Consider the following 27498-nt stretch of genomic DNA (forward strand, 5'->3'; position numbering starts at 1 on the left):
AGCCCCACAGGAGATATTGTCGTATCTCTATGATTTTATTCTTTTTCTATGGGACTTTCAAAAGTAATAAAAAATTAATGATTCAAAGCAAGAAGAACTAACTAATTATCGAATAAATGCATACGAAGAATAAACGTATAAACGCTTGGAAAACAAATTAAGAGAAGTGAACAGCTTAAAATAACAAGATAAGATTAAATTTATCATTTTCTTGTTGTTGTTGTCGAGATCGGACGGTGGGAAAAACCTCAACGGTTAAATTATCGTCTTGCTATGTTTTGGATAGATAAGACCTTTTTCGACGATGCGATCACACTCTTGAACTCACAATCAGCTCGCCAAAACAACACTCGAATACTCGATATTACCTCTCATCATCAGTCTTTAGTCAGAGCTTCATCGAGCTCGTTTGAATCAGTATATTAATTGTGAGTGCAGTGTTTGTTGAATTTACAAGAAATTACATTGGAATCCAATAAATGTGCAACCAAATTTCAAACTTCAAATTTTATCAAAGTATAACATAGTATTTTGGAATTCGTACATATTAATTCAACCATATAATTTTTGGTCAATACTTATTTCCTGATTGTAAGTAAAATTTCCTTTTGCGTAAAATTTCTTAACGCGGTAATTGATAGATATTGTATACATGCCCTCGCCATTTTTCAAAAAACGCACAGAAATTGAAAGTACTCTATTTTACAACTCTTTACAAGCCCTATCTAAAGAAACCATAAAAAATTATTTTCATCATTTTTTTTACTCTACATTTTTGAATTAAATATTTTGCCGAAGAAAAAAGCTCAAAAATTTTCATACTCACATCGTATTTGACAAAAATAATTTTTTAATTAGTGATTTAGATATAGCTTATAAAGAGTTATAAAATGCAATACTTCATATTTTTATGTGGTCTTTTTCCAGAATTGGTGAGGGATCAAAGATGGACAAGAAATTTTGGAATTTTCAATATTCAATTATCGTTCGAAGAAATTAGAAATGAAATTGATACGTAATTGTCAGTGTAATGTTGATTTAAATGATATTAAAAATTATTGCCTGACTTTGTAAAAAAATATTCAAATTAATGCGCTTCGGATTTCATCATATAAAAAACAAATAATAATTATTATTTCTAAGTATTGGAAAAATGACTATTAATCCTATAAATATTATACAATTATTATTATTATCTTTTCAAGCTATGAATATACAAGAAAGTCCCATTACTAAAGATGAAATTGCTTTGAAGGATAATATAGAAAAACTATTACTTGATTGTATAAATAACTTTGAGGATCCAGAATTCATTGTGGAATCTACATTAGCTTTTCAAGAACCATTTAAGGATACTGAAATGCATATTGTTGAAGATATTGATAAAATCTGGTCAGCGGATGTTGATGAACACTCACTAGTATGTACAGCGGATACAGAAGATCTATCTTGGGATTACAAACGAAAAGCTGTGGACTATTGGAGAAGCGGAGTTACGAAAAATCTCGCTCTGCAAACTGTGCAGCATAGATTTCGAAAAGTCCAATCAATTACACAGTTGAAACGATGGACGCATACGTTGAATAAAGGAGGCACTTATAAAGAAAAAATTGGAAGAATCAATAAATTTGTATTAGATAATTTTCAGTCGGCTTCCGATGCCGGTTATATAATTCACGATAGAGATTTACAAAAATGGGCATTACAAGCTTAGAAAATCGTTGGACATGAAGATATAAGGTTTAAAGCGTCACGTCATTGGCTACAAAATTTTAAAAAGGCTCACAGAATAGTCAGCAGAAAGATAAATAAATTCGTAACAAAAAAGACTGTTGAAGGGAGAGAATATTTACAAAAAACAGCTGATGATTTTGTTTCAGATGTGAAAAAAATAATTAAAAGCAAAGGTTTGGAATCAATTTACAATTCAGATCAGAGTGGATTTCAAATTGAAATGCACTCGGGAAGAACACTAGCTATTGAAGGCGAAAAGCAAATTGAATGTCTTGTAGAATCTGTAAGTTCGACGACTCACAGTTACACAATTCAACCACTCATTTCAGGTGATGGGAGACTGCTTTCCCCATTATTCATTGTTTTAAAAGAAAGTAAAGGAACCTTTGGACCAGTAGTAGAATCCAAATTATTCAAGCCATCAAATATTTACGTGATGCCTTCCGCTTCTGGCAAACTGACTTCAGATATGATATTTATTATTGATGATTACAGTTTTTAACTTATGTCATGTGAATAAAAATGAGTTTTTTCAATGGTTACAGAACATTTCAAAACATGGCTGAAGGATGTGTATTTTCCCAATGTTGGGCATTCAAGTTTCTTATTAATTGATTTGTGGAGTGGGCATTGCCCTGATGCTGTAAAGGAAGCAGCACCTCCAAACAAAATTGTTGATGTAAAAATAATTCCAAAAGGAACAACAGGCAAAATTCAGCCACTAGATGCTTTCGGCTTCCGAGTGTGGAAAAATTACGTCCGTCGCTTCGAGGACAGTGTAACATTAATGAATGAGGATATAGAACTTCATAAAAGAAATAACATTATAAAACTCCAATCCTTGGTACATAATCAATTGTCATCTCCTCGATACAATAACCTATTCAAATATTCATGGTATAAAAGTGGCTACGTTGAATCAAAGCCAGATAAATTTGATAACCCCGTAGATTTTAGTTTTGGTAATGATTGTAATGAGCGTTGTGAAGTTCCTGGTTGCTCTAACTCAGCAATTGTAAGATGCTCTTGGTGTAAGAAATCATTATGCTTGAAACATTTTTTTAATGATTATCATTATTGCCAGGATTATAAAAAGTAACATTAAAACTCGAAACTATTGAAATATTAAATTTAAAATTTTTTTGTACTTTGAATCATTAATTTTTTATTACTTTTGAAAGTCCCATAGAAAAAGAATAAAATCATAGAGATACGACAATATCTCCTGTGGGGCTGGTACACCCCTTATTATAGGTTATTTTTATTAAGGTGAGAACAGTCGATTTCGTATTTGAATATTGTGCATACTGCCAAAATTTTTTTCGTCAAACTCAAGAAACTAGTATTTTCACATGGAAAAGGGTGTCATTTTTTTATTGAAAAATAGGGGTTGATACATTAGTGGGGTGAAGAATTCTAATTCAATACCAAGGATGTGAACTAATATTATTACACGTTTTACGCCACTGAATAGTCCTAGGGTATTTTCAAGTAATGAAAAAATAATACTTGAGATTGAGTTTTAGGGATGAATTCATTTGTAAGGGCTGATTTAAGAAAATTTCAAACTACATCAACTACTTAACAATTTTAATAGTATCCAAGAGATTTACACCATGATATCGTAATGGAATAATGAAATATAATAGTATAAATGTTAGGGGTAGCTCACCCCCTCAAGGGATTTTTTTTTTGAAAATTCCGGAACAGGTCAACTTTATTTTTGATTATTGTGCATAAAACAATTAATTTTGTCAAGATTTAACAGATTTTGGAATGTGTATAGTGAAAAAAATGGTCATCAAATATAGTTTTTCATTAATAAAAAACGGGGGTTACGAGTCTGATGACTAAAAACAATGCATAACTATGTGCTTTTCAATAACAAGTGTTACCCACTTTGTTTCAGTAAAAAATTACGAATTGTATTCGAGAAATTAAAAAAAATTTGTTTTTAGGGGTGAACTTTAAGGGTGGGTTTCACCCCTTAAATAGGCTTATGGGCACGTATAAAAAAATACGCGTCGAATATTTTTTGATGTTCTACAACATATCACAATTTCAAGAAAATCGGTGAGGTACACCTCGGGTACCTTCCTTGTAAGTTAGCACGTAACATACTGCCGTGATTTCCTTATAGTTTTATCCAATGATAAATTTTGTAATAATGGAAAGAAGGGAAATCGTGATAGATAGAAATTCACTTAATTTTAATTATATTCAGCAACGTTTCGTCAGCATATTTGCTGACCTCTTCAGGCTGATTTCTCTCGTAGTCAAATTATTACATACTAAAACGAACAGCTCGTAGCCAGTCACGTTACAATACTGACTAAGATAGCGCTGAATGAGGCAAAAGATAAAGAATTATTATAATTACGTATGCGTTCGAAAAAAATTGATGACTTATCATGTTCGCCATTAAATAAAGCTTTCAGCTGAAAAATAAAAAATTTCATCTAATTTAACTGATCCATGACTGCAACAGTCATTGAAAGTAATCCTCTATTTGAAACTTTTTCATCCTTAAAATTTTAGCTTAACAATGTTTACATAAAATATTCTTTAATTCCAAGTAATCCTTTTCAATTATATTGTTATTTGAAATGCGATTATTGTCAGTAATACGTTGTAGATCAATTTGTCGCCTACGATTTTGATTTTCTGTTTCTCTAATTCGTCTTTTCTGATGATCAGCATGTGCTTCTTCATCTGTATAATTTCGTCTCCCCATGATTGTTGAGTTTTCAGTTAAAAGCATATTCGATAATTTATATATTTGAATAAAATTGATTAATTGATTTCTAATATATATTGTACAAAATATAAATAATTGGATATTGAATATTATGATCACATTAGACTGAGAACAACAAAATTCTAGGTCAACCGGGATATTCTATTTAGTACATTAGGTTAATATCATTTATAATTTCGGCTTAATTTTATATCTGTGTATATTATAAATAGATTAATAAAAATAAAAATTTATTTCAAGACATTATTTAAATACAAATGAAGTTCATGTACGAGAGTGGTCCGATAAGTACTTAGCCTACAAAAGAAAAACGAAAATTTTGGAAAAGTGGCGTTTTATTTTTCAACATAGTCTCCTTTTAGTTCAATACACTTGGCCCAGCGATGCTCCAACTTCTTTGGCCCGTCTGAAAAATACGTTTCCTCGAGGTCTGAAAAGTAGGCTTCCGTGGCAGCGATTACCTTCTCATTCGACTCAAATTTCTGCCCGGCGAGTGACTTTTTCAAGTTTGGAAACAAAAAGAAGTCGCATGGGGCTAAATCTAGAGAATACAGTGGATGGGCCAGCAGTTCGTAGCCTAATTCGACCAATTTGGCCATGGCGACGGTGGAGGTGTGAGCCGGTGCGTTGTCATGGTGGAAGAGCACTTTTTTCTTCGCCAAATGGGGCCGTTTTTTCTGCAATTCGACGTCGAATCGGCCCAATAATTCGGCATAGTACAGCTCTGTGACCGTTTTGCCCCTCTCCAGGTAGTCGATGTAGATCACACCTTGTGAATCCCAGAAAACGGTGGTCATCACCTTTCCGGCCGATGGGGCAGTCTTCGCCTTCTTCGGAGCACTTTCGCCGGGTAAAGTCCACTGTTTCGACTGTTCCTTAGTCTCTGGTGTATACCAGTGGATCCATGTTTCGTCGACTGTCACGAAACGACGCAGAAACTCCTTTGGATTGCGCTTAAACAGCGTCAGCATTGCTCTGAAGTTGTCTCACGGTTGCGCTTGTTATCCGGAGTGAGCAAACGCGGCACCCATCCCGCCGACAGCTTTCTCATGCCCAAAATTTCATGCAGGACATGACCCACGCGGTCTTTTGAGATGCCTACGATCTTAGCTATCTCGCGCACCTTCAATCGTCGATCTGCCAATACGAGATCGTGAATTTTTGTCACGTCATCCTCCGTGGTAGCCGTTTTCGGAGCACCTGGACGTGGCTCTTCAAAAATCGACGTGCGACCACATTGAAACTCGTTAAACCAATTTCTGACGATCGCCATCGAAGGAGAAGAGTCACCATCCACAGCATCCAAGCGCTTTTTGATTTCGCTGCGTGATTTCCCTTCTAAAAACAAGAATCGAATCACCGACCGATACTGCTCTTTTTCCATTTTTAAAAAATCAACGGACACACTTGCTTTCACACGCTCTCAAAAATAAACTACAACTCCGATCCCGCTGAAATCTTGACAGTAACCATCGAGAAGGTTGTACTACGTGATAGAATATTTCTTTTGCGAGAGTGGCGCCATCGGGCGGTGAGGCTAAGTACTTATCGGACCACCCTCGTATATGTACAATGATAGAATAATCAGGCCAAAATCACGCGGGAACCAGAAACTGCCCGATTGCAATGTATTATTTAAAGTTTTTCTCAGACTTATGTGAAACTGCATTTTGAACCGCTACCCCCCTCATATCGAAATTATGAGATGTTTGAGAGCACGCTGAGAGCACCTACAAATGATTTACGACTGTAGCAACCAGTGTCGCCTGCAAGAAAATCAGCACTCGACGCTGATCGCGGAGCGCACACATTTTTTCTCTCAAGTTTCTGCGGGTCTTTTTCGAGAAATAAAAGACCTTCCCATCTCATTTTACAAGTAATATGTACAGACTTTGTGTCCGGGAAAAAATGCGACTTCGGAACATTTCTACTTCTCAAAATAACTCTAAGAAATTTTGTAAGCTACTGACGCCAAATGTATTGATAAGTGTCAAAAAGCAAAAAAATGTAAGAAAGGTCGAGCTGTAAATTTAGATGGATGTGTGCGATTCTGCGTGATGCGCACTGATGCAATGTTGATTTTATAATAGAGATTTGATATAAATCAAGAAGTTGAGTTCCTCGAAACTTTGAATGTTTTATATTCATGAATAGCGAAAACTGTACCTGTGAACGAAGTCCACTGTCCATAAGCTCCAATTAAGCACGCGCATCGCCAGAATTGATGTTAGCTTGCGAATCAAACCAGCATATCGTAAACGTGTATTTCTGAATCTCACATCGAGATAAAGACTTGAAGGTTGACACGTGATGTGAGCGGAACAGCAGGCTAAAACACCGTCATTGGCGGCAAGCGAAAACAAGCAACGCCCTACAGCCATAAAGCCGCGAAAAAGGAGAGGGAAAATCGTAGTAGTTCTTTCACTGTTTCAGCGCGCATCAAACAGAACCGTTCGACCTCTCACTTAGGCAAGGTAGCTTTAACATTTTTTTTTGTGCGAGAGTTGTTTACAGCAACTCATTGATTATGTGATTTTTTTTTGTATTTTACTGTTAGCGTCATTTGGTATACCTATCATTTTTATTTTGATTACCTGTAATTTAGAGTAGTAGTATTGTAAGTTCGTAGGTTTAATAATTTTTAAATCTGTGTAATCAAATTTTATCTAATTCCACTTCTCAACCCGAATAGCTTATACTTTGTGCACAAATTATCAAAATGTTTTGAAAATTTTAAGTTTTATGAATTCAATCAATGTTAGAAAAATATAAATACTTGGTAAAAATTAAATAGCAACGAGAATAAATGAATAATGCGTATATTTGAACTTAATAATTATTTTTAAGTAAGAAAATTGAATTTTATAATTAATTTTAAGCTGTAATATAGAATGTAGTCTTTTACATACAAAAATAAAATAGTATCGTCATTACAGTCTTTATAATAGTACAATAAATCTCACGACCCTATTGCACCGACTTCTGCTGGTCAACTAGTCAAGTTTACGTTTTTAAGAAGCTTGCATAGTACGGAAGTAATCATCCAAGTAAGATTATAAATATTTTATACATTGTCTGACATAGAATAAAAATAAAAAATATATAATTTAAAGAAGATTAAACAAGTACTTCTTTTGCTAACTCTAAATAGTCTGCGACAAATATCGCTAATATTTCTACTTCAATTAGAATTAATATTTATTCATTTGGAAATATACTTGTGTTAGACCTCCTAGAGTATTCAATTTAATAGTCTCAGCCGCAATTTCAAATTAAAACCATCAATACCAGTTTTTTTAAATCCGTACAATTTAAATTAATATTGTAACGGACTTTCCAGTGCAAAGCGTGAAGTTGCTCGATTAAAACAGAATCCACAATGTATTCAATCCTTAGATATTTGACCACATATACGTTTACTTCAAACATTCAGAACCGACAAAGGTCACAGTTACGTTAGCACATGAGCATTTTTAATTTGAAAGTGCACGACTTAGCAATTAATCAGATATTGATCTGAGCGAGGATCAATTAACGGTTGTCCAAGGGAAATGTACAGCAGATACCGTACGTTCATTTGCCACCTACCTGAGGTGAAGATTTGTATTGCTATCGTGAACTACGATTTCTTCACCTTTATTTATGGTTAGTTTCTTTTTGTACGCAAAAATTAGAATATTTTAATGATTTACATAATATTGCATATGATAAAATTTTGAATACATTTATCAGCATATTTTAACTTCTGCAAGTACCGACATTTATACACATATGCTTCACAAAACTAGATTATGAGATAAATGATAAATAATCCATAGATAAGTAATATATAATAATTACAGGAAAATCGTTTTTAAAATTATATATATTAAAGTCGCCATTTGATTTTAAATTATATATGATCGAGCCATTATAGTGCGCATTATTACATAAAATTTTAACATTATCAAATTTTATTTAATAATGTTATTTAATAATGTTGTTTATTTAATTAAATTTGATAACATCATTAAATTTTATTTAATAATGTTATTTTTTCTGATTGTCATTAAATCATAATTGTTGAAATTATAAATTACAGTGGGAAAATCACAGTAAATCGTTAAAATTAGAAGAACAAACGATGGAGGAAATAAAGTTACGCATAAATAAAAAAGTTATGAATTCAAGTGGTACCTGGATAGATTGGCAACATTTATTCGAAGCAGCATCATTATTAGCTCGCTGTCGTTATACTTTACAGTATACGTATCCTTATGCGTATTACATGGAAGGAGGTCCCCGAAAAGAGTTGGTTAGTAACATATTTTGCATACTTATAAATAGGTGTAATAATAAGTTGTGAGAATAATTTACATTATAAAAACCATTTATAAAATAAAATTATTTATAATTTTTTCATTATAAAATCCTTACGATTATTATAGAATTGGCATTATTATTTCAATAGTATGTTAGATGCATTATCGAAATTATTAATATAAGATAGTTTTAGGGCATACTAACAAATTATATGTAACCTAAAACTACGAGGGTAGGTCAATAAGTCCTTAAAAAAAGATAGAAAAACAAGCTCGATACACTTTTCCATGCCTCTTTCGAGTTTTTTTAAGCTACAAAAAAAAATAATTTTGGAACTTTCTCAAAACAGTTATTTGTTTGTGTTATGACCTCCTTGTTCGATATGAATTATTGTCCGGCAAGACACTTTTTTAGGTTTGAAAATAGAAAAAAATTCACTAAGGACCAAATCTGGTGAATACGGTGGATGGTCTACTAATTCGAACTTCAATTCCTTAATTTTAGCCATTGAAACTAAGCAAGTGGGTACTCGTGCGTTCTCTTGATGAAATAGAATATTTTTTTGTTCAAATGAAGACGTTTTTCCTTTATTTTCTCGCTTAACCGGTCCAACAACGGCGCATAATACTCTTCGGTATTATTTTTCTAAATAGTCGATGAAGAAATAATTCCACGTGCATCTCAAAAAATAGTGGCTGTAACCTTGCCGGTTGATTTCACTGTCTTCACCTTCTTTGGAGCTGGTTGACCTTTCACAATCCACTGTTTTGACTGTTCCTTCGTCTTAAGAATATAGTGGTATATCCACGTTTCATCTACCGTTATGAGTCGACGCAAAGTCATCCGGATTACAGTTGATGGGCGCTAAGAGGGTCTTAGTGGCCACCATTTGACTGCGTCTGTTCTCGACTGAGAGAAAACGCGGCACCCATCGTGCCGAAATTTTTTTCTTTTTCACTTTTTCATGCGAAATTGAAATGACTGTACATTTTGAAACCACTGTGGTCTCAACTATTTTGCGCAATTTTATTCTTCATTCAACAATTATTATAATTTATTCGGTCACTCAACAACATATCATGGATTTTATTGATAATTTCCGGAATGCTCACGTCTACAGGACAGTCTGAAAGATTTTCACCTTCAGTCGATGTACGGCCACGTTTAAATTCATTTACCCAATAGTAAACAGTTGCTTACACAGGGGAAAAACATCATGACCTGCATCTAACTTAGCTTTGATTTCTTTCGATGTAAGCTCTTTTGATTAGAAATGTTTCATCACGGCTCGAAACTCATTTTTTCCATTGTTAACAAGAAACAAAAGTTGTTCATTTTGATTGACGATAAAAACTACTCGATGGATCTGGCTGAATCTTCAGTAATTTATCTGGCAGTACTTTATTTTATAGTGACGTTTGCTGGTGCAACATAAGTTGGGTTGCTTTTGATCGCTATCTCTTGAATTTTCTAAAGACTTATTGACTCACCCTCGTAAATATTTTTATAGGTAATTATAAGATTGAGATTAGCTCAATCCGGAGAATCTATGAAGAAATGAAGTACATATAAGCAAAAGTGTGAGACTTTTTATTTCCGCATAGTTGCTTATCGTGAATGTCTTTTCTAAAGTGATTCAATTGATATTGTCTAAAGTATAGCACTTAACTTTAAAAAGCTAATCTTACAAGATGTAAGAGTGCTGTTTCCATCCCGATTTACGGTGACTGTAACTTGTGATTTTTAGTATTCAACATTTTTTCTAACGTAAAAGTATTATGAAGTACATTCAAACAGTCACGTGTTTTATCTGATTTACGAGATGTGTTCAAAAAGTAACGAGAATTTTTAAATTTCGCGGGTTTGGAGAGTCCGCTTGTACAAAATTTTTTTTATTATGTTGGTACACATGCCCCTGAAGTACGATAAAATTTTCAGCAATATTCATTGCTTACTTTTTAAGTCGCAGCCGCTAACGTTAGACGTGTTTTTCGAGCTCGGCGATTTTCGTTTGTGAAAAAAAATGGATCAAAGAATTTGTATTAAATTTTGCGTAAAAAATGAAATAAAGTGTAGTAAAGTTTGTCAAATGTTAACAAAGGCATATAGTGAGTCTGCTATGAGTAAAGCAAGGATTTATGAGTGGTATAAGCGTTTCCAAGATGGCCACGAAAACGTTGAAGATGACGAACGACCCGGACGCCCAAGCACATCAACAACCGATGAAAACGTGAAAAAAGTGAAAGAAATGGTTATGAACGATCGCCGAATCACAATCAGAGAAGTCGCTGATGATGTTGGCATATCAGTTGGCTCATGCCATCAAATTTTTTCGAATGTTTTGGGTATGAAACGTGTGGCAGCAAAATTCGTTCCAAAATTGTTGAATTTCGAACAAAAACAGCGGCGAATGGAAGTTGCTCAGGAGTCGCTAAATGAAGTCAATAACGATGCAGAACTACTAAAACGTGTTATAACAGGTGACGAAACATGGGTTTACGGATATGATGTCGAAACTAAGGCTCAATCGTCCCAGTGGAGGCATTCTGGATCGCCAAGACCGAAAAAGGCTCGACAAGTACGGTCGAATGTGAAGGTTATGCTCACTGTGTTCTTCGATTTTAATGGCATAGTGCATTATGAATTCTTGCCACAAGGTCAAACAATCAATAAGCAGTACTACCTACAAGTTCAACGTCGTTTGCGTGAAGCAATCCGAAAAAAACGCCCGGATTTGTGGCAAAACAATTCATGGCTTTTGCACCACGATAATGCGCCTGCTTACACTTCATTGCTTGTTCGTGAATTTTTGGCCAAAAACGTCGGCCTTTTAATGTTCTCTTTATTTTTGGAAATAGAAAAAAGTCACATGGAGCCATATCTGGCGAATATGGAGGCTGAGGCATCGTTACAGTTTCGTTTTTGGCCAAAAATTCACGAACAAGCAATGAAGTGTGAGCAGGCGCATTATCGTGGTGCAAAAGCCATGAATTGTTTTGCCACAAATCCGGGCGTTTTTTTCGGATTGCTTCACGCAAACGACGTTGAACTTGTAGGTAGTACTGCTTATTGATTGTTTGACCTTGTGGCAAGAATTCATAATGCACTATGCCATTAAAATCGAAGAACACAGTGAGCATAACCTTCACATTCGACCGTACTTGTCGAGCCTTTTTCGGTCTTGGCGATCCAGAATGCCTCCACTGGGACGATTGAGCCTTAGTTTCGACATCATATCCGTAAACCCATGTTTCGTCACCTGTTATAACACGTTTTAGTAGTTCTGCATCGTTATTGACTTCATTTAGCGACTCCTGAGCAACTTCCATTCGCCGCTGTTTTTGTTCGAAATTCAACAATTTTGGAACGAATTTTGCTGCCACACGTTTCATACCCAAAACATTCGAAAAAATTTGATGGCATGAGCCAACTGATATGCCAACATCATCAGCGACTTCTCTGATTGTGATTCGGCGATCGTTCATAACCATTTCTTTCACTTTTTTCACGTTTTCATCGGTTGTTGATGTGCTTGGGCGTCCGGGTCGTTCGTCATCTTCAACGTTTTCGTGGCCATCTTGGAAACGCTTATACCACTCATAAATCCTTGCTTTACTCATAGCAGACTCACTATATGCCTTTGTTAACATTTGACAAACTTTACTACACTTTATTTCATTTTTTACGCAAAATTTAATACAAATTCTTTGATCCATTTTTTTTCACAAACGAAAATCGCCGAGCTCGAAAAACACGTCTAACGTTAGCGGCTGCGACTTAAAAAGTAAGCAATGAATATTGCTGAAAATTTTATCGTACTTCAGGGGCATGTGTACCAACATAATAAAAAAAATTTTGTACAAGCGGACTCTCCAAACCCGCGAAATTTAAAAATTCTCGTTACTTTTTGAACACACTTCGTAGATGACATTAAAAGCGAATCGCTGAAAGAGCTAAAAGCTATTACAAAGATCGAGTTTCAAAAGTGTTTCGAGGATTGGAAAAAGCGTTGGCATAAGTGTATTGCATCCGAAGGGGACTACTTTGAAGGCGACAACATTAATGTAGATGAATAAATAAATATTTTTTTCATAAAACGAAAATTCTCGTTATTTTTTGAACACACCTCGTATATCCTAATGGAATCGTGAAAAATGCCTTTTTTTCTTCTGAGCTTTCAGTCTCCACGGTTTCGGTAATATAAATTCACTAGTTCCACAAGTTAGATACTGAGGGTCATCTCCTTGAAAGTGTTTTAATTAGCTTTTTGAGGAAATATATTTTCAAAATTCTTATCTTAAGCGGCTGGCCGCGCAATTTGTTATTCTTCGCTATTTTCGGAGCGGACTTCCAAGTTAACGAGTGGTTGTAAGCCGATACTGTCCTTTACAGAGGATGATGAGTAACTAAAAAGACTTATTGTACGGCCGATCTCGCAGCGGCAAGGATCCTCGAATTTGTCGAACAATCACTAGCGAGAATGTGATTGCAACGTTATTCATATCGGCCCAAGATTCACGATCCATGCCGGAAGTAAAACACAGTTACGCGTTGTAGACTGGCGGTAGTCTTAAATTCGAGTCGTTCGTCTATTCCTATAAAAAAAACTACTTTCGCTACACTGCAATAAATTTTCGATAGATCAACATTGTGTAAAGTTACTTTTTTTATCCTAAACCATGGCTGTGACTGGTACTTTACGCACAATCTTCCTCGACAGAATAAGGAACATACTCTGCAGGGTAACCAATAAGAGCGGCGACCACCAGCGATAAACATTTCCATGGACGTAGTAATCGTGACATCTCCCAAGATTTATCTCTTAAACATGATATACGTCTTTGTCTTTGAAAGTTAATAAAACGAAATCAAAATTTTTCTCTCTTTTACGAAAAACACTTACAAATTTTTTTTGTAATCAATGCTTTATTAACTCTTCTTATACAAGGGTAATAAGCTTATAATAAATACAAAAGAAAAGAAATATACATATACAGGGTGATTCAGAAGGATTATACTTCCCGAAAATGGGCTGTAGAACAAAATTTTCTGAATCGATTTCAAATAATTTTTATCATCAATACTTTCCGAGAAAATTAATTTCAAAAATTAATAATTTCGACCAATCAGAGCACCGTTTCGGTCGACCACCACATTTCTCCTCTTTTGCTGTTTTCCCCTCCACTTAGCCGTAGCAACCGAAGTGGTGATTGAGACGACGCGGTAATTAACATTGCAAAATATCATTGGTTGCTTAGTAGCGTATCGAAGAAAGAACCGCCTTGTAAAGACGTCATTTTCTTAGAATGAACGGTCTAACAATGTCTTATAATTTATTTTTTTTATAACTTTATAACAAACATATACATTTAAAGTAATTTTACGTAATTTTATAATAATTTTACGTAATAAGCGTACGAAAGTACGCAACTTCGATGTCGATCTTAGCAATATTTTGCCACTTTAATTCGAATGAAACCTTTTTCATTCAAAAGGTCATGATAAGATGTGTTCACGAATCTTTTTTTCTGGAAAAGGAAAAGCCTCTGACATTAACCGGAGAAGAGAGGGAGAAAGTCGGGCGGCCGCACACTCGTGAGTATCCGCCTTCAATCGCGTTTTTGGCAATGTTTTGCCACTTTTATTCGAATGAAATCTATTTCATTCGAATGATCATAGAGGAGAGAGGCTGTAAAATTTTGCCGGCGCTCGGAAAAGCCTCAGACATTAACCAGAGAGGAGAGAGGGAAAGTTTTATAATTTATTTTTGTTAATAACTTATAACAATCATATAAATTTACAGTAATTTTTCTAATCAAATCAAAAGTGATTCTTTTAGTTATTACTAGAAATACAAATAAAGAGCATTTAAGTAAAAATTTAATACTGAGACTTTTTATTTTCAATTATTGCTTATTGAGTGAGATTAATTGTATCTCGCTCACCATTCGGTATTAGTGACGGTCACATTACTATCCGTGAAACTTTTGCCGACACTCGGAAAAACCTCTCACATTAGCTACAGAGGAGAGGGGAAATATGCGCGGACAAGCGTACGAAAGTACGCGACTTCGATGTCGATTTTGGAAATTTTTTGCCATTTCTATCGGAATAAAACTTTTTTTCTTTATCATTCGCTGTTGTTTATAAAAAATATTTTGTATCAATTATTCAATAATTTTTGATTTGAAAAAATTCAAAGTACAAAAAAAAACAAACTTCATAAATTAAAATCTTGAATTTGACGGAAACTTTTGTATTTAAAATTAAATATCAGAACATGTTTATTGATAAATTTGATGCGTTTTTGTTGTCAAAGTTTTTTTTTACAAACATGTAGTGGCGCTATCCTTTACAATAAGTTGCATCATAGTGTGCAACCAATTTTGTTTAAGTTGCGTTCGGTGCGAATAAAAGTGGAAATTTTTAAACAACATTCTGGCATTAATTATGGGTGATCGCGGGTGTCGTGGCGGTAGAGGTGGAGGTCGAGCTGGAGGTCGTGCGGGTGGCCGAGGAAGGCTTGTCGGTCGTGGTGCACCGTATACGGGAGCCGAGTATATGGAGATGATCATTTTTTACGGCGAGGCCGGGCGCAATGCTAACGAAGCCGCGCGATTGTACGCGGCTGCGTTGGACCGCAGGAATCCGCCTGATTTAAGAAGACGTCCGGATGCAAATGTCATTTTGGGAGCGGTACATCGTGGTCGAGAGGACGGTAACCTCATTCCCCTTGCTCATCGAGGTGCTGGACAAGGAGTTGTCGGTGCTCCACGTGTTGTACGCAACGTGGAAAATGAAGAAAATGTTTTAGAGTGTTTAGAAGAGGATCTGACTAGGAGCATTAGAAACGTGGCAGGCATGCTGAATCTAACCTACTCTACGGTAAGTAACATAAATTATGTTCAGGTGAGGTGAGTGAAAATAATCGAATCATGATTCAATTTTTATAACACTCTAAATTTATTTCATTTCACAAATACAAAGAACCGTTTGACGATGAATATTACAAAAAACAAGCAATTTAAAACTATGACAATATTACAGATATAAAAACAAAAAGAACGCTTATGCAACAAAATACGCAAACTTTGAATTACTCAAAAATCGCGGAATCGAGAAAAGATCCATAAAACGTCTGGAAGGTGCCCGGCCATCCCTCGCTAAATTTACGCGAAGTAAAAGTCCAAAATCGCTAAAGCCCGTTCTTGTTTTTGTCTCTCGATTCGGTTTTAACTACTCCGAAATTTTCCATTTCTATATAGTCATGAACTAATTTTTCTAATTCCGCGAGCTTTTGTTGTTCCGTCATCTCCTCCTCGGTAGCGATGAAACCTTTCACGAGTATTTGCGAATCTCTGTTCGAATTCTGCCTGTTTTCGATGTATCCGTGTACCGACCAGCCCAATCGCGTGTGTGAAACAGCGAGCCCGCTATCCCCAATCCGCCGCGATTCATCACACATAATCAACAGCCAAATGTCCTGTCCTATCAAGATCCTCAACTTAGCGTCTTTGTACGGGTATAACGGGATATCGTGTTCCTTTTTAACGTCCTGTACGAGCTCTATCGACAACGATTGCAGAGGCAGATCTAGCTTTGGTACAATTAGCGTACGAGCGATCTTTTCTTGGCCAAACGACCCGCTGACTAAAAAACTAACTCTCTCGCAACGAACCACACTCATACCATACAAACTGCGTATGCTTGTCCTAAAGGGCTCCCCCGTCAAACCGACATGATCCGCGAATCCCCTGTCGATTAGCGTAGCCGTTGCTCCACAGTCCAACAATGCGGACGTCGTCGCTTTCCTTTTTGGCCCGTCGATGTTTAACGGTACGGCGCGTAAAAGGCCCGTGCGAGCCGCTAGTCAATTTCTTCGAGAAGTTGACTTGCGATCTCGGGTGCGTGATTCGTCGTGACGCCTTCTCTCGTCGCGGTCTCTCTTGTCGCCACGGTCTCTCTCATTGTCGCGACCCCTCTTGTCGCGATCTTCCCTTCGATCAGCATTATCACGTCGGCCTCCGCGATCAGAATTATTCCGGCGGTCGTGGCTACCGAAAGAATGCAACAGAGTGTGATGGTGTTTACGGCAAGTTTCGCAAGTTTCCTTCGCATCGCAGTCCCTTCGCGAATGCTTGTCGCCCAGACACTTGAAGCAGAGTCGCCACTGCTTGACCAAAAACCACCTGCGCCTAGTACTTTCGTTTTTAAACTCGCGGCAGTTTCTCAATTCATGGTTCCCGCGGCGACAATGCAGACATCTGTTCCCCGCAGGTGGTCTTTCTTTATCGTCTCCTTGTCCCTCCGCTGCAGCGCATATCACGGCAGCTCTCGGCCTCCTCGCTGAACCGTCGCTGCCTCTTGATGACGCGATCTGGATGTCGAATATCCCAGCACGCACTGCCATATCCGACTCCCTGCTCATAAATTTCGCGAGCTTTTCCAGAGACGATGCGTCGGACAGCAAGTCGCTCGCATTTTCGACGTATCGATAGTATGTAGATTTCAATTCGTCCGGGATCTTACTAGCGACGCTTAATAGCAAATCCATGCTATGCAAATATTCATTCAGTTTCAGCAACTTCAGCCTGTCAATACTGCATTTCAGCTGAGTCGCGAACGAAACCAATTTGCCTTTGCCAGATTTCAGACACGGCAGCGCATACAGGTCACAAACGAAATCCTGAGCTATCATAAACCTATTCCCGAAGTGTTTATCTAACTCGGTTATGACATCTTTCGGATCCTCGGTTGTTGCCAAAAGTGTCTTCACGAGGTCGTAGGCTCGTTCTTTCAATGCTCTTTCTAAGCGCCCGATGTTACGACGATCGCTAAAATTACTCGCGGACTCGGCGTACGTCCTATGAAATTGAATGCATTGCAGAGGCTTTCCGGAAAACTCCGGTAATCGCTTGTCATAATCTCATTGATCGCTGGCCAGAACATTATTTGCTGCGCTCTCGCGGATTACATTGGCTGTACTGATTAAACTACCGGATAACAATGATACCGCTCTTTCGAGTAAATTTACGCCTTGAAAATCGCTAACGCTTGCGCTACCTTGATCGTGAAGTTAACAATTCGCCTCGCTGGTAACCACGCAACTCGTTGATGCTGCTGTTGAAGACGGTGTACTAGTGACGTTGACCTCCGGCTCGAGCGAAGGACTCATCTACTGTCGCTGCCGTTCATCAGATGGAATCGATTCTGTCGGTGACACTGCAGGTGGCTCGGTTGTTCGCTTCCGTTGACGGCGGGTGGGCCTTGGTGCCCTTTGCGCACCACCGCGCCCTAACCTCGTGCGGGTGACTTCCCTTGGCGGAGCTGCTACAGGAGTTGCAGGTGCAGCTGCTGGCATAGCTGCGACAACCTCTCGCTGGACTTGCTTCGCAGGTGGCCCCTGCTTGTTGGCCGGCGCGCGTCGTATTCTCATCACCATCGTAGAGACACAGATGAACTTCACGAACGCCAGAAACCGCACAACAAACCACTATAGCAGCAATCTCGACTTCGCACAATTTAAACGATGTTTTAATTTAAATTAAAAATTTAAACGGACACCAATTTGTTAAGGGTAGGCAATTGTGCGGGAGAGTTTGAATAAAGGAGTACACTGAGTTTAATATTTCTTTTTTTGTTAATAAATTAAGTTACAATTAAATTAGAACTAAATAGCCGGCGTAAAAAACCTCACCGTGTGAGGAAAAAGCCGCTATTTTACAAATTAAAGATCTCGACTAGGATCGAGTTAACGCGCACGAGTCCAAAGAGAGGCACAACTCGCCTCGTTAGAATCTGGACGTAAAGTGACTCGCATCTCAGTTTCACGTCGCATGTTGCCGAATTTTCTCGCCAGCCTCGCCATCAACGCTGTCCCGCCGCGTACACATGTTTACTTTTGGGCCTTGCAGGCGCGCTTTGGCACTCTGGCACGCTTATCGCGTTCCCGCTCTCTCGCCTTCCGACTCTCTCGCTCGCTCTCACTCGCCAGCCTGCCGGACCTAGGAGCAATATCAACATTGCCCTAGTCGTAAAATTCATCAAGTAAGATGAAGTGACCCACACAACCAAGAGTAAAACTCCAAATGGGGTCTGCAGCCTTCGGGGAGCAAGCTCCGCGAATCTGAAAATTCTGGCTTCACGGATACGTAACGCATCCCGCGCTCGTGCACGTCCATGGGTCGAGTTTGAGCTCCGAGAGCAGTACCGCTGGCTCGATCGCAGGTTCGCAACAAGCCGCCCCGGTGTACATCCTTACGACATTCGTTCTCGTTTGTCCTTTTACAATCAACATCGACGATCGCACTCGTACGTCCATTCCTATCTAGCAAACGATTACAAGAAATTGTCGTAAGCCGCTCGATCCTGAGTTCGTTACAGACTTATCCTCTAACCGCAAGCTAAACTAACTATCATAATTAAAGTAACTTATCAATTACTCAGTCGTGGATTCATTTTCCTACTTGACGTGCCGCGTGATAATACCCAGACTCGAGAGCAGCAGTTAATTTTTTATGGCGCGTCTTCGGATTTCGGCTGAAGGTTCGAAGTCGAGCAGTGTATGTGGTGACTATGATTGACACTTCTCGTGAACGTTCATGTCTCATCTCACGCGACCCATTTCGTCCATTCTTTGATTTTTAATGCCTTCCTCGACGTTTTTTACAAGTGTTATTAATTTCCTAAATTGTTCTTCGGTGGCTTTAAAGCAATTTCTCTTATGAGGAAACAGGTGACGACGAACACAACCCTTGCACTTTCTCTTTAAAAAAAAACAGGTGAAAGCTAATACAATCCTTATACTTTCTCTTTAAAAAAAAAAACAGGCAAAAGTGAACACAACTTTTACACGTGTGCCTAACCCGCTCGGGCGCGTTAATTTCCCTATTTCCCAATGTGCTACGCTTTCATTTTCAAAGGTCCGTCCTGCACACCACGTGTACAACTCAAAAACTCTTTCTCGTCTGCATAATCCCTTGCTCGATATTTGGAACGTCCGGAACAAATTATGAATGTGAAGTTCGTAACATTAATTTGCACGTAAAACATTATTTTTAATAATTAATTTTGAACTATTTTAGTCGACTCGTGTGACCTTAGTACTGATATAAAACTACATATTAATCAATAATAACCCTTAATAACAGCCCTGAAATAACTAACCCTAAGAGTCTAGTTCGCTCTATGAAGATATTGGAGTACACGACTGCGATGGCATTTTTGGCAATGTTTTGCCACTTTTGTTGCAATGAAATCTTTTTCGTTTCAAATATCATAGTGGAAAGAGGCTGTAAAACTTTTGTTAGTGCTCGGAAAATACTCTGTTCCTTGAAACATAGAAGGGAAAGCGCGCGGCCGAGAATACGTAGTTACGCGACTTAGATGTTGATTTTAGCAATGTTTTGCCACTTTTACCAGAAAGAAACCTTTTTCATTCAAATGATCATAGTCGTAAGAGGCTGTAAAACTTTTGCCAACGTTCGGAAAAGCCTCTGTCCCTTGCAACATAGAAGGGAAAGTACGCAGCCGAGAATACGAAATTACGCGAATTCAATGGCGTTTTTGGCAGAGGTGTGACACTTTTATTGGAATGGCACCTTCTTCATTCGGACATAAAGTATTCGTGAAACTTTTGCCGATGCTCGGAAAAGCCTCTGACATTAACCAGAGAGATGTGGGAGAAAACGTATTCATTTTCAACTTACTCAGTGAATAATGGTAGTGGTATGGTTGTTATGCGAATATTCCGAATGCTTAAGACTTTATATCTACGTTCCGTATGGCAGATTTCAAATCGTCAATGATGACCGAACTGATGCATAGACTTCTCAATATCACTTAAAAACCTTTCTATTCTTTACGCTGTTACGTTTTTTTTTTCTTTTAATCCATTTATTATTGGTAGATATTTTTCAGATGCTGTTGGTTGCATATTTATTTTGTTTTGTCCCAATATTTTCAAAAGATAGTTTTCTTTGGCTATTCTGTTTAGTAGTTTTTCCAATGTCCAACGAGAAACTTAGAAATAAAACAATTAAGAGAAAGTGGCCGGCTGCTCAAATAATTTTATTGTGTAGAGCCTTTGTGTATTACATTTACAGCATCATCGTTACATGGTTTCATTTGTAATACATTAGTAATAGCAGTAAATGTAAATCCACAAAACATGTTTTATTTGTCGTTAGATTAATCTAATTTATATTCGATAATTTATATCTAATCACTATTCTATATTTTTAACTTAGGTACAACGGATCATTAAGGACAACTTCCTCCATGCGTATCACTTTCGCAAAGTTCAACAACTGAACGAAGCAGATTACCATGTGCGGGTTGAATTTTGCCAAAGGTTATTACGTAGAATCGAAAACGATGAACATTTTTTAGAAAACATTTTATTTACCGATGAATCGACGTTTGGGAGAGACGGAACGTTCAACATGCATAATAACCATTATTATGCTGTAGAAAATCCAAGATTAGCTATTGTAAATAGACACCAGAATCGATTTTCCTTGAATTATTGGTGTGGAATCGTGAAAAATGAAGTTGTAAGTACATACCAATATATTTCTACACAAATATATATATTTTTTATTTATTTACAAAATTTATTTACAATCTGTCAACCTTAAATAAAAAGGACAATCAGTAAATTATTTTACGATATAGACAATTTTACATGTTATCAGAAGAGTACTCCAGTAAGTATTGTATCTTGATCTTGTAATTCGAAGGTACTGCTTTTTATCTTGAGTTATGTGTCTTCTTTATTTTACGTTTCTTAAGTACTGTATTGATAATCGATTCCGAAAGAAGTTTGCTTTCTATGCAGGATTTTAATGCTCGAGTTTGAAGCGGCTCCCCATAGTTGAATGGCGTAGGTCCAGACTGGCTTGAATACTGCTTTATATAGCAGAAGTTTATTTTCAATTGTTAGCTCAGATTTTTCCTCAATAAGCTAGTACATCTTCCTCCATTTCAATCTTAGTTGTTTCTTCTTTGTGAATATATGTTCTTTCCATGTCAACCTTCTATCCAGATGTATACCTAAGGATTTGACATGGTCTTTCTGCGTGTGTATTTGTCATTCAACGAAATATGTGGACATGTATTTTTACGGAGAGTAAATGTGGTGTGAATTGATTTACTCTCGTTTACTATTATTCTCCACGCATTTAGCCAGTTTTGGAGATAGTTATTAACGTAATTTTATAGTTTTCCCATGCTATTGTTGTTTCTTGATGTGTAGTTAATATTGCTGTATCGTCTGCATATGTTACTGTCAGAATATTTAGAGACTTTGGTAGGTCCAATGTGTATAGCAGGTATAGCGTTGATCCTACAACACTGCCCCGTTGTACACCTGCTTTTATTATTTGCCATGTTGATACTTTTTTATTGATTTTTACCTGAAATGTTTTGTCTTACAGGTAAGATTATAGTAAATCACTGTAACATTTGGGAAAAATCCCCCTATGTTGAGAAATATGCCTGTATAGTACAGTTTGTTTTCTATGGATTTCCTCGCTGTTGATACTATTCTTTTCACTTGTTCGATCGTGGAATGATGACTTCTGATTCCGAATTGGTGGTCCGGGATAAGTTTTCTATCTATTACGATTTGATTTATTCTTGCTGGTATGTTTTTTCATAGACTTTTCAGAGTACAGGCAGTAGACTAATTGATCTGTATGAGGTCACAAGTTCATTTTCTTTACCAGGTCTAGGTATTAAGATATTCTCTGCTACTTTCCATTGAGAAGGTAAATAGCAATGACGGAAGCATGCATTAAATATTATTGTTATATATCGAATTGCTATCGTGGGAAGCTTTTTAATCATTTTTCCTGTAACGATATCATAACCGAGGGCTTTTTTATTATTTATAGTATGTTAGTAATGATTTTGAGTACTTCCTTTAGTTTAACTGGTATCGATGGAGTGTTATCCTGTGCATTATGATCTTCTAGTAAGATTTCTTTTTCTTGTTTAGTGATTATACGTTGATGTGGTTTGAACACTTCGCTTAGATGATTTGCAAAAGTTGCCATTTTTTCCTCGTCCGATCTGGCCCATTTTCCACAGTTTTTACGTATGGGTGAAAGGAATGAGGTTGGTCTATTTAATCTTTTTGTCGCTTTCCATAGTGAGTAATCCGTTGCTTCGATTGGACAAAGTGTTTCTTCTGTATTTCTGCATTCTTCTGTACGAACAATACTTTCTTCAGTTCTTTAACTGCTCTATTCTAGATTCGTTTTATCTTGGCTCAATCTTGTAATCTAATACCTTTTTCTCAGTAGTCGTTTTTCTTTGATTTTTTGTTCTACTACTACTATAAAGATGATTTGTTGATATTCTGTCTTCATTACAGTAGTGGAGCATTGGTTAATAGCTACAGTTAGGAGTGAGTTTAATGTTTGTATACAGTTTTCTATGACAGTAGTTGATTTGAGAGGTACATTACATTTATACGTTCCTCTAGTAAGCTTGTATATTTTTTCCAGTCTGTTATTGTGAGGTTGTTTACAGTTTTGTGCACAGTAGAGTTTAGAGTGACTATTATCGGTGAATGATCTAATGTAAGGTCAAAGCATGAGGAAGCTTACATATGTGTTTTATTCATACCTTCAACTATTGCGAAGTCAATCAAATCTGGTTTCCTGAACATGTCCGTTGGCCAATATGTTGGTTCTCCAGTGGATGTTGGAATGTATTTGTTTAATTGTAATATTTCGTATAGTACTTTGTTTATCCTCGATTACTACATTGATTGCTTGAAGGTAAATTTCGCTGGTGAGTGTGTGAACGTAGTGGATTATTTTTGTTTTGATTCTTATTGCAGTTCCTCCGTATACTTTATTGAGTGGATGATTCGTTTTATATAAGGTGTAGTTTGGTATACTGAAATAGTTCTTGCTTGTAAAGTGTGTTTCTGATATCAACATGATGTTTATATTTTCATAGTTTAAGAACGATTTTAATTCCAAGTACCTTTGCATTAGACCACTTGTGCGTTACAGATATCGAGTTTTAAACTACTCATTTTGATAGTTTGTTTACTAATACGGTTAAGGGATTGAGCATAGTGTTCATTATTTGCATCAGCTGCTGCATGATATGTTCAAGTTTATTTGTGTTATTATTGTTGGAGTGTTCACTGGGTTTTTGTGTAGCACTTGTAAATCAGCCTGATAAATAAATACAATAATGAATAATAATAATTAAACTTAAATCTTATTACGTTTGATGTATATACAATTTTTTTTAAATCAGTCTCTGTATCTCAAGTATATTGAAAATACAATTTTTTTATTATATTCTGCAACGATCGCCGAGAATCGTTTTGACTCGCGTAGGTTACTGAACGGCTGAGCGTAACGGCCGCGATCGGTTTGAGAGAGAGAGGGCGCGTAGGAGCAATGACTGGGAGGGGAGGGTTTGCTAGCCAGTATGACTGTGACATTCAGTCCGGCTGCATCACAGATTTCTACGAGTGAGAAACAACAGCGCGTGTGACATTCTTGAGCGAGATCCAGGAGGTGAAGTGCAGCGATAGCGAGTGTGGAGTACGAGCGCGACCTCGACAGCCACGAGAGAAACCCCGGCAGCGTCAACAGCCGCGGCGGGAGATCAGGCGCAGAGGCAGCCCACAGACAGCCTGCTTAGACGGGTACGGTTGGCCACCGTATCCCAAACGACTCCGCGGTAGTTGCACAGTACTGCTTATCGTTATTAGCGTGCGATCCCGCACAGCGTGTGCGGTGATATTGTAAAAAGCGTGCGAGCGATTAGCCCGCGGCGATCGCGATTTTCACTCTCTCTCTCTCTCCGTTCGCATTGTCATTCGGAAGTGCGTGCGAAAGTCTCTCGACAATTCCCTCCCGTGTATTAAATTCAAGTAAATAAAGTGGTCAGTGGTTTTTACGGAACGATCGTATTGTTTTGTCTTTCCTTTGTCCGGGAACCGTGTTATTGTTTACATTCAATTCGAACGTGCCGGTAATATAGCACGGATAGCGTGGGCAACTTAAGGAGCGGCTCGCCAACCGAGTTACCAGCAGCGGCCGACGGAGCGCTGCTAAGCAAGCACGCCAGCGCCTCCCAGCGGAGAGATCGAGAACCCAACTCCGATCGGTAAGGGAACTCTGCGCAGGCGCACTCCCGGACAAGGTGAGTTAATGTGCTTCTATCACATAGATAACAAGGCGTCGTTTAGCCAATCAAATAGGTATATTTCCACCGAACGAATAAAGAGATTGACTCAAAAATGTTCTTAAAACTCCAACCGATTATAGTTTGTTAAACAGTCATTAATCAAACGACAATTATATCAATGATGTTATAAAAGCTGAACAATTTTCAATTAAGCGATCTAAGATTTACATCATGTTTGAAAGAATAATTTTTTACTGTTTGGTCAGTATAGTGAAATCCAGACTTTCTAGACGACTGAAAGACCCTTCGGAGTTTCTCTTGACGACTAAGAATACCTCTGGAGCCCTTTCGATAACTGAAAAAACCTTCGGAGTATCACTCGACAACTGGTGATACCTCCGGAGTATTTTTCGAATTTTCAGACGGCTGTTAATACGTACGGAGCCTTTCTCGATAGCGAAAAGTATTCTTCGAAGACTGATAATACCTCCGAAATATTTCTCGACGACTAAGAATACCTCCGCAGTATTTTTCGAGGACTGAAAAGCCCTCTGGAACTATTTCTCGAATCTTTAGACGATTGAGTATACCTCTGGGGCCCGTATCGACAACTGAGGATACCTCCGGAGTATTTTTCGAACCTCCCCAGGGGTTTAAAGACCTATGAAGCCTTTCTCGACAACGAAAGATCTAGCAATAATGAAAATATATATTTAAAACATTGAGCAATAAGTTTGATTCATAATCATCGAAAATGTCTTTGAGGCAATGCTTCTAGCATTTAAAAAAAGCTTCTTTCAAAATGTTGCAACTTGCATCTTTCAATATAATTCCGAGTACTTATCGATCATCATTTAATTATGTTTTGCAACCAAAAATAGTAATGAAGAAGTTCAACTTGCTATAGTCTGGTTATGCAGGAGGACGTCTTCGAATGTGACGAGGTATTTTCAGTCGTCGAAAGGTTCAAGAAATACTGCAGCGGTTTTTTCAGTCGTCGAGAGGTACCTGGAGGTCTTTTCTGTCGTCGAGACAGGCTCCAGAAGTATTCTCAGTCGTCGAGAAATACTCCGAAAGGGTATAAAAGAACACTTGCATTAGTTGTTATTTCTCTGTTAAAGTCGAATTTATATTTAAGATGAAAAGTGTGAGGAGGACGGAGAAAAAGAGAGTGAGTAATTTCTTTTCCTCCAATTAGACAGTTTGTTTAGGGCGTGAGGGCCTGAGAAAGGGGCTTCTTGCCCTTGTCTATAACAGTCGAGCTTTTTCATAATGCAGGCAGATCAGTTTTTTTGGGCGTTGAAGGGCCGAGGACGGGGCTTTAAGTCCTTGATTATAAAAGAGATCAATTAAGTTTTCGGATTAATAAGCAGTACAATTCAATTTGATTAGTAGTGCAGTTGCAGTTGCAGTTTAGTTCGGTTAGTGAGTCAGTTGTACTTTTCATCAAGGGTCTTAGAGCAAGAGCAGCCTAGGCCATATTTCAAACCATTTATAAGTAAGTCAAAGAATAAATACAAATTAAAATTAAATTACTTTTACTTTTCTCTTCTTCACTTTTCTATTAGCTAAAACGCGAGTTATGATCTTTTCAGTCAACCTTTATAGTCACGAAAAGCCTTATAGAAAACCATTCCAATTATATCCTTGTCGGGTTCTTTCTTATTTTCATTCAATTTTGATGATTTCTACAATAAGTGAGATAAATATGAATGTAAAAATATTTAATTATTGAACCAGTAATTGTTTAGGGCGATGACTTGTAGTAAATTTTATACGCAGTAAACAGGCTAATACAGCGAATCGAATAGTCATTTGAGTCATAAGTTGCAAATATTTTTAATAAATTCATAATAAAATACTTTATTTTTGCAATTATGGAAAATTTATCTGAAGACAAAGACCATTTGGTTCATAAAAACTATGTACTGCTGTAAATGAATTCATGAATTTGAGATTAAAAGATGAAATAGACGAAGGTAAATTCAATTTTTTTCGTTTTTATTAGCTTATAATAATTTATTTAAAATTATAAACAAGTTTGTTGATATTGAATAAAATAATGATAGAATGTTTCAAATTTTCTAAATCGAGAACTCATTCGAGGACTTTTTTGAGGCCTTTTTTGAGGACTTTTCTGAGGACTTTTTCGAGGACTTTTTTGAGGACTTTTCTGAGGACTCTTTCGAGGACTTTTTTGAGGGCTTTATTTACGATTTTATTGACGACTTTTTTTGAGGACTAATTTGAGGACTTTTTTGAGGACTTTTCTGAGGACTTTTTCGAGGACTTTTTTGAGGGCTTTATTTACGATTTTATTGACGACTTTTTTTGAGGACTAATTTGAGGATCTGTAAATACTTGCATGATCTTTATCTTGTAACATTTCTATATGTCAATATCGGTAATCTTTTCCTTGGATTCGAAGGTGGATGCCTGTTCGGCTGCCCAGGACCTTCCTCGCTGGGATTGAAGGTGGGGTCCTTTGCGTCGGTCTCCCAGGTTCTTCATTCGCAGGGCATCATGCGTCAACGGTCGGTGTT

The 27498-nt window shown here is 37.2% G+C and overlaps 1 protein-coding gene across 2 annotated transcripts in view; it reads left to right on the plus strand.

Moving 5' to 3' along the window:
• LOC131668512 (potential E3 ubiquitin-protein ligase ariadne-2-like) overlaps positions 1 to 27498 on the plus strand; it is a 209130-nt gene that overhangs the window by 117565 nt on the left and 64067 nt on the right. For both annotated transcript variants that reach the window (XM_058942768.1, XM_058942775.1), the window contains exon 5: positions 8574 to 8786. In XM_058942768.1, coding sequence (XP_058798751.1) covers positions 8574 to 8786 — 213 coding nt within the window. The remainder of the gene's footprint in view (positions 1 to 8573; positions 8787 to 27498) is intronic.

The sequence above is a fragment of the Phymastichus coffea genome, unplaced genomic scaffold (genome assembly GCF_024137745.1).
Source record: "Phymastichus coffea isolate CEN01 unplaced genomic scaffold, Cenicafe_Pcof_1.1 PCOF00006, whole genome shotgun sequence".
Taxonomy (NCBI): domain Eukaryota; kingdom Metazoa; phylum Arthropoda; class Insecta; order Hymenoptera; family Eulophidae; genus Phymastichus; species Phymastichus coffea.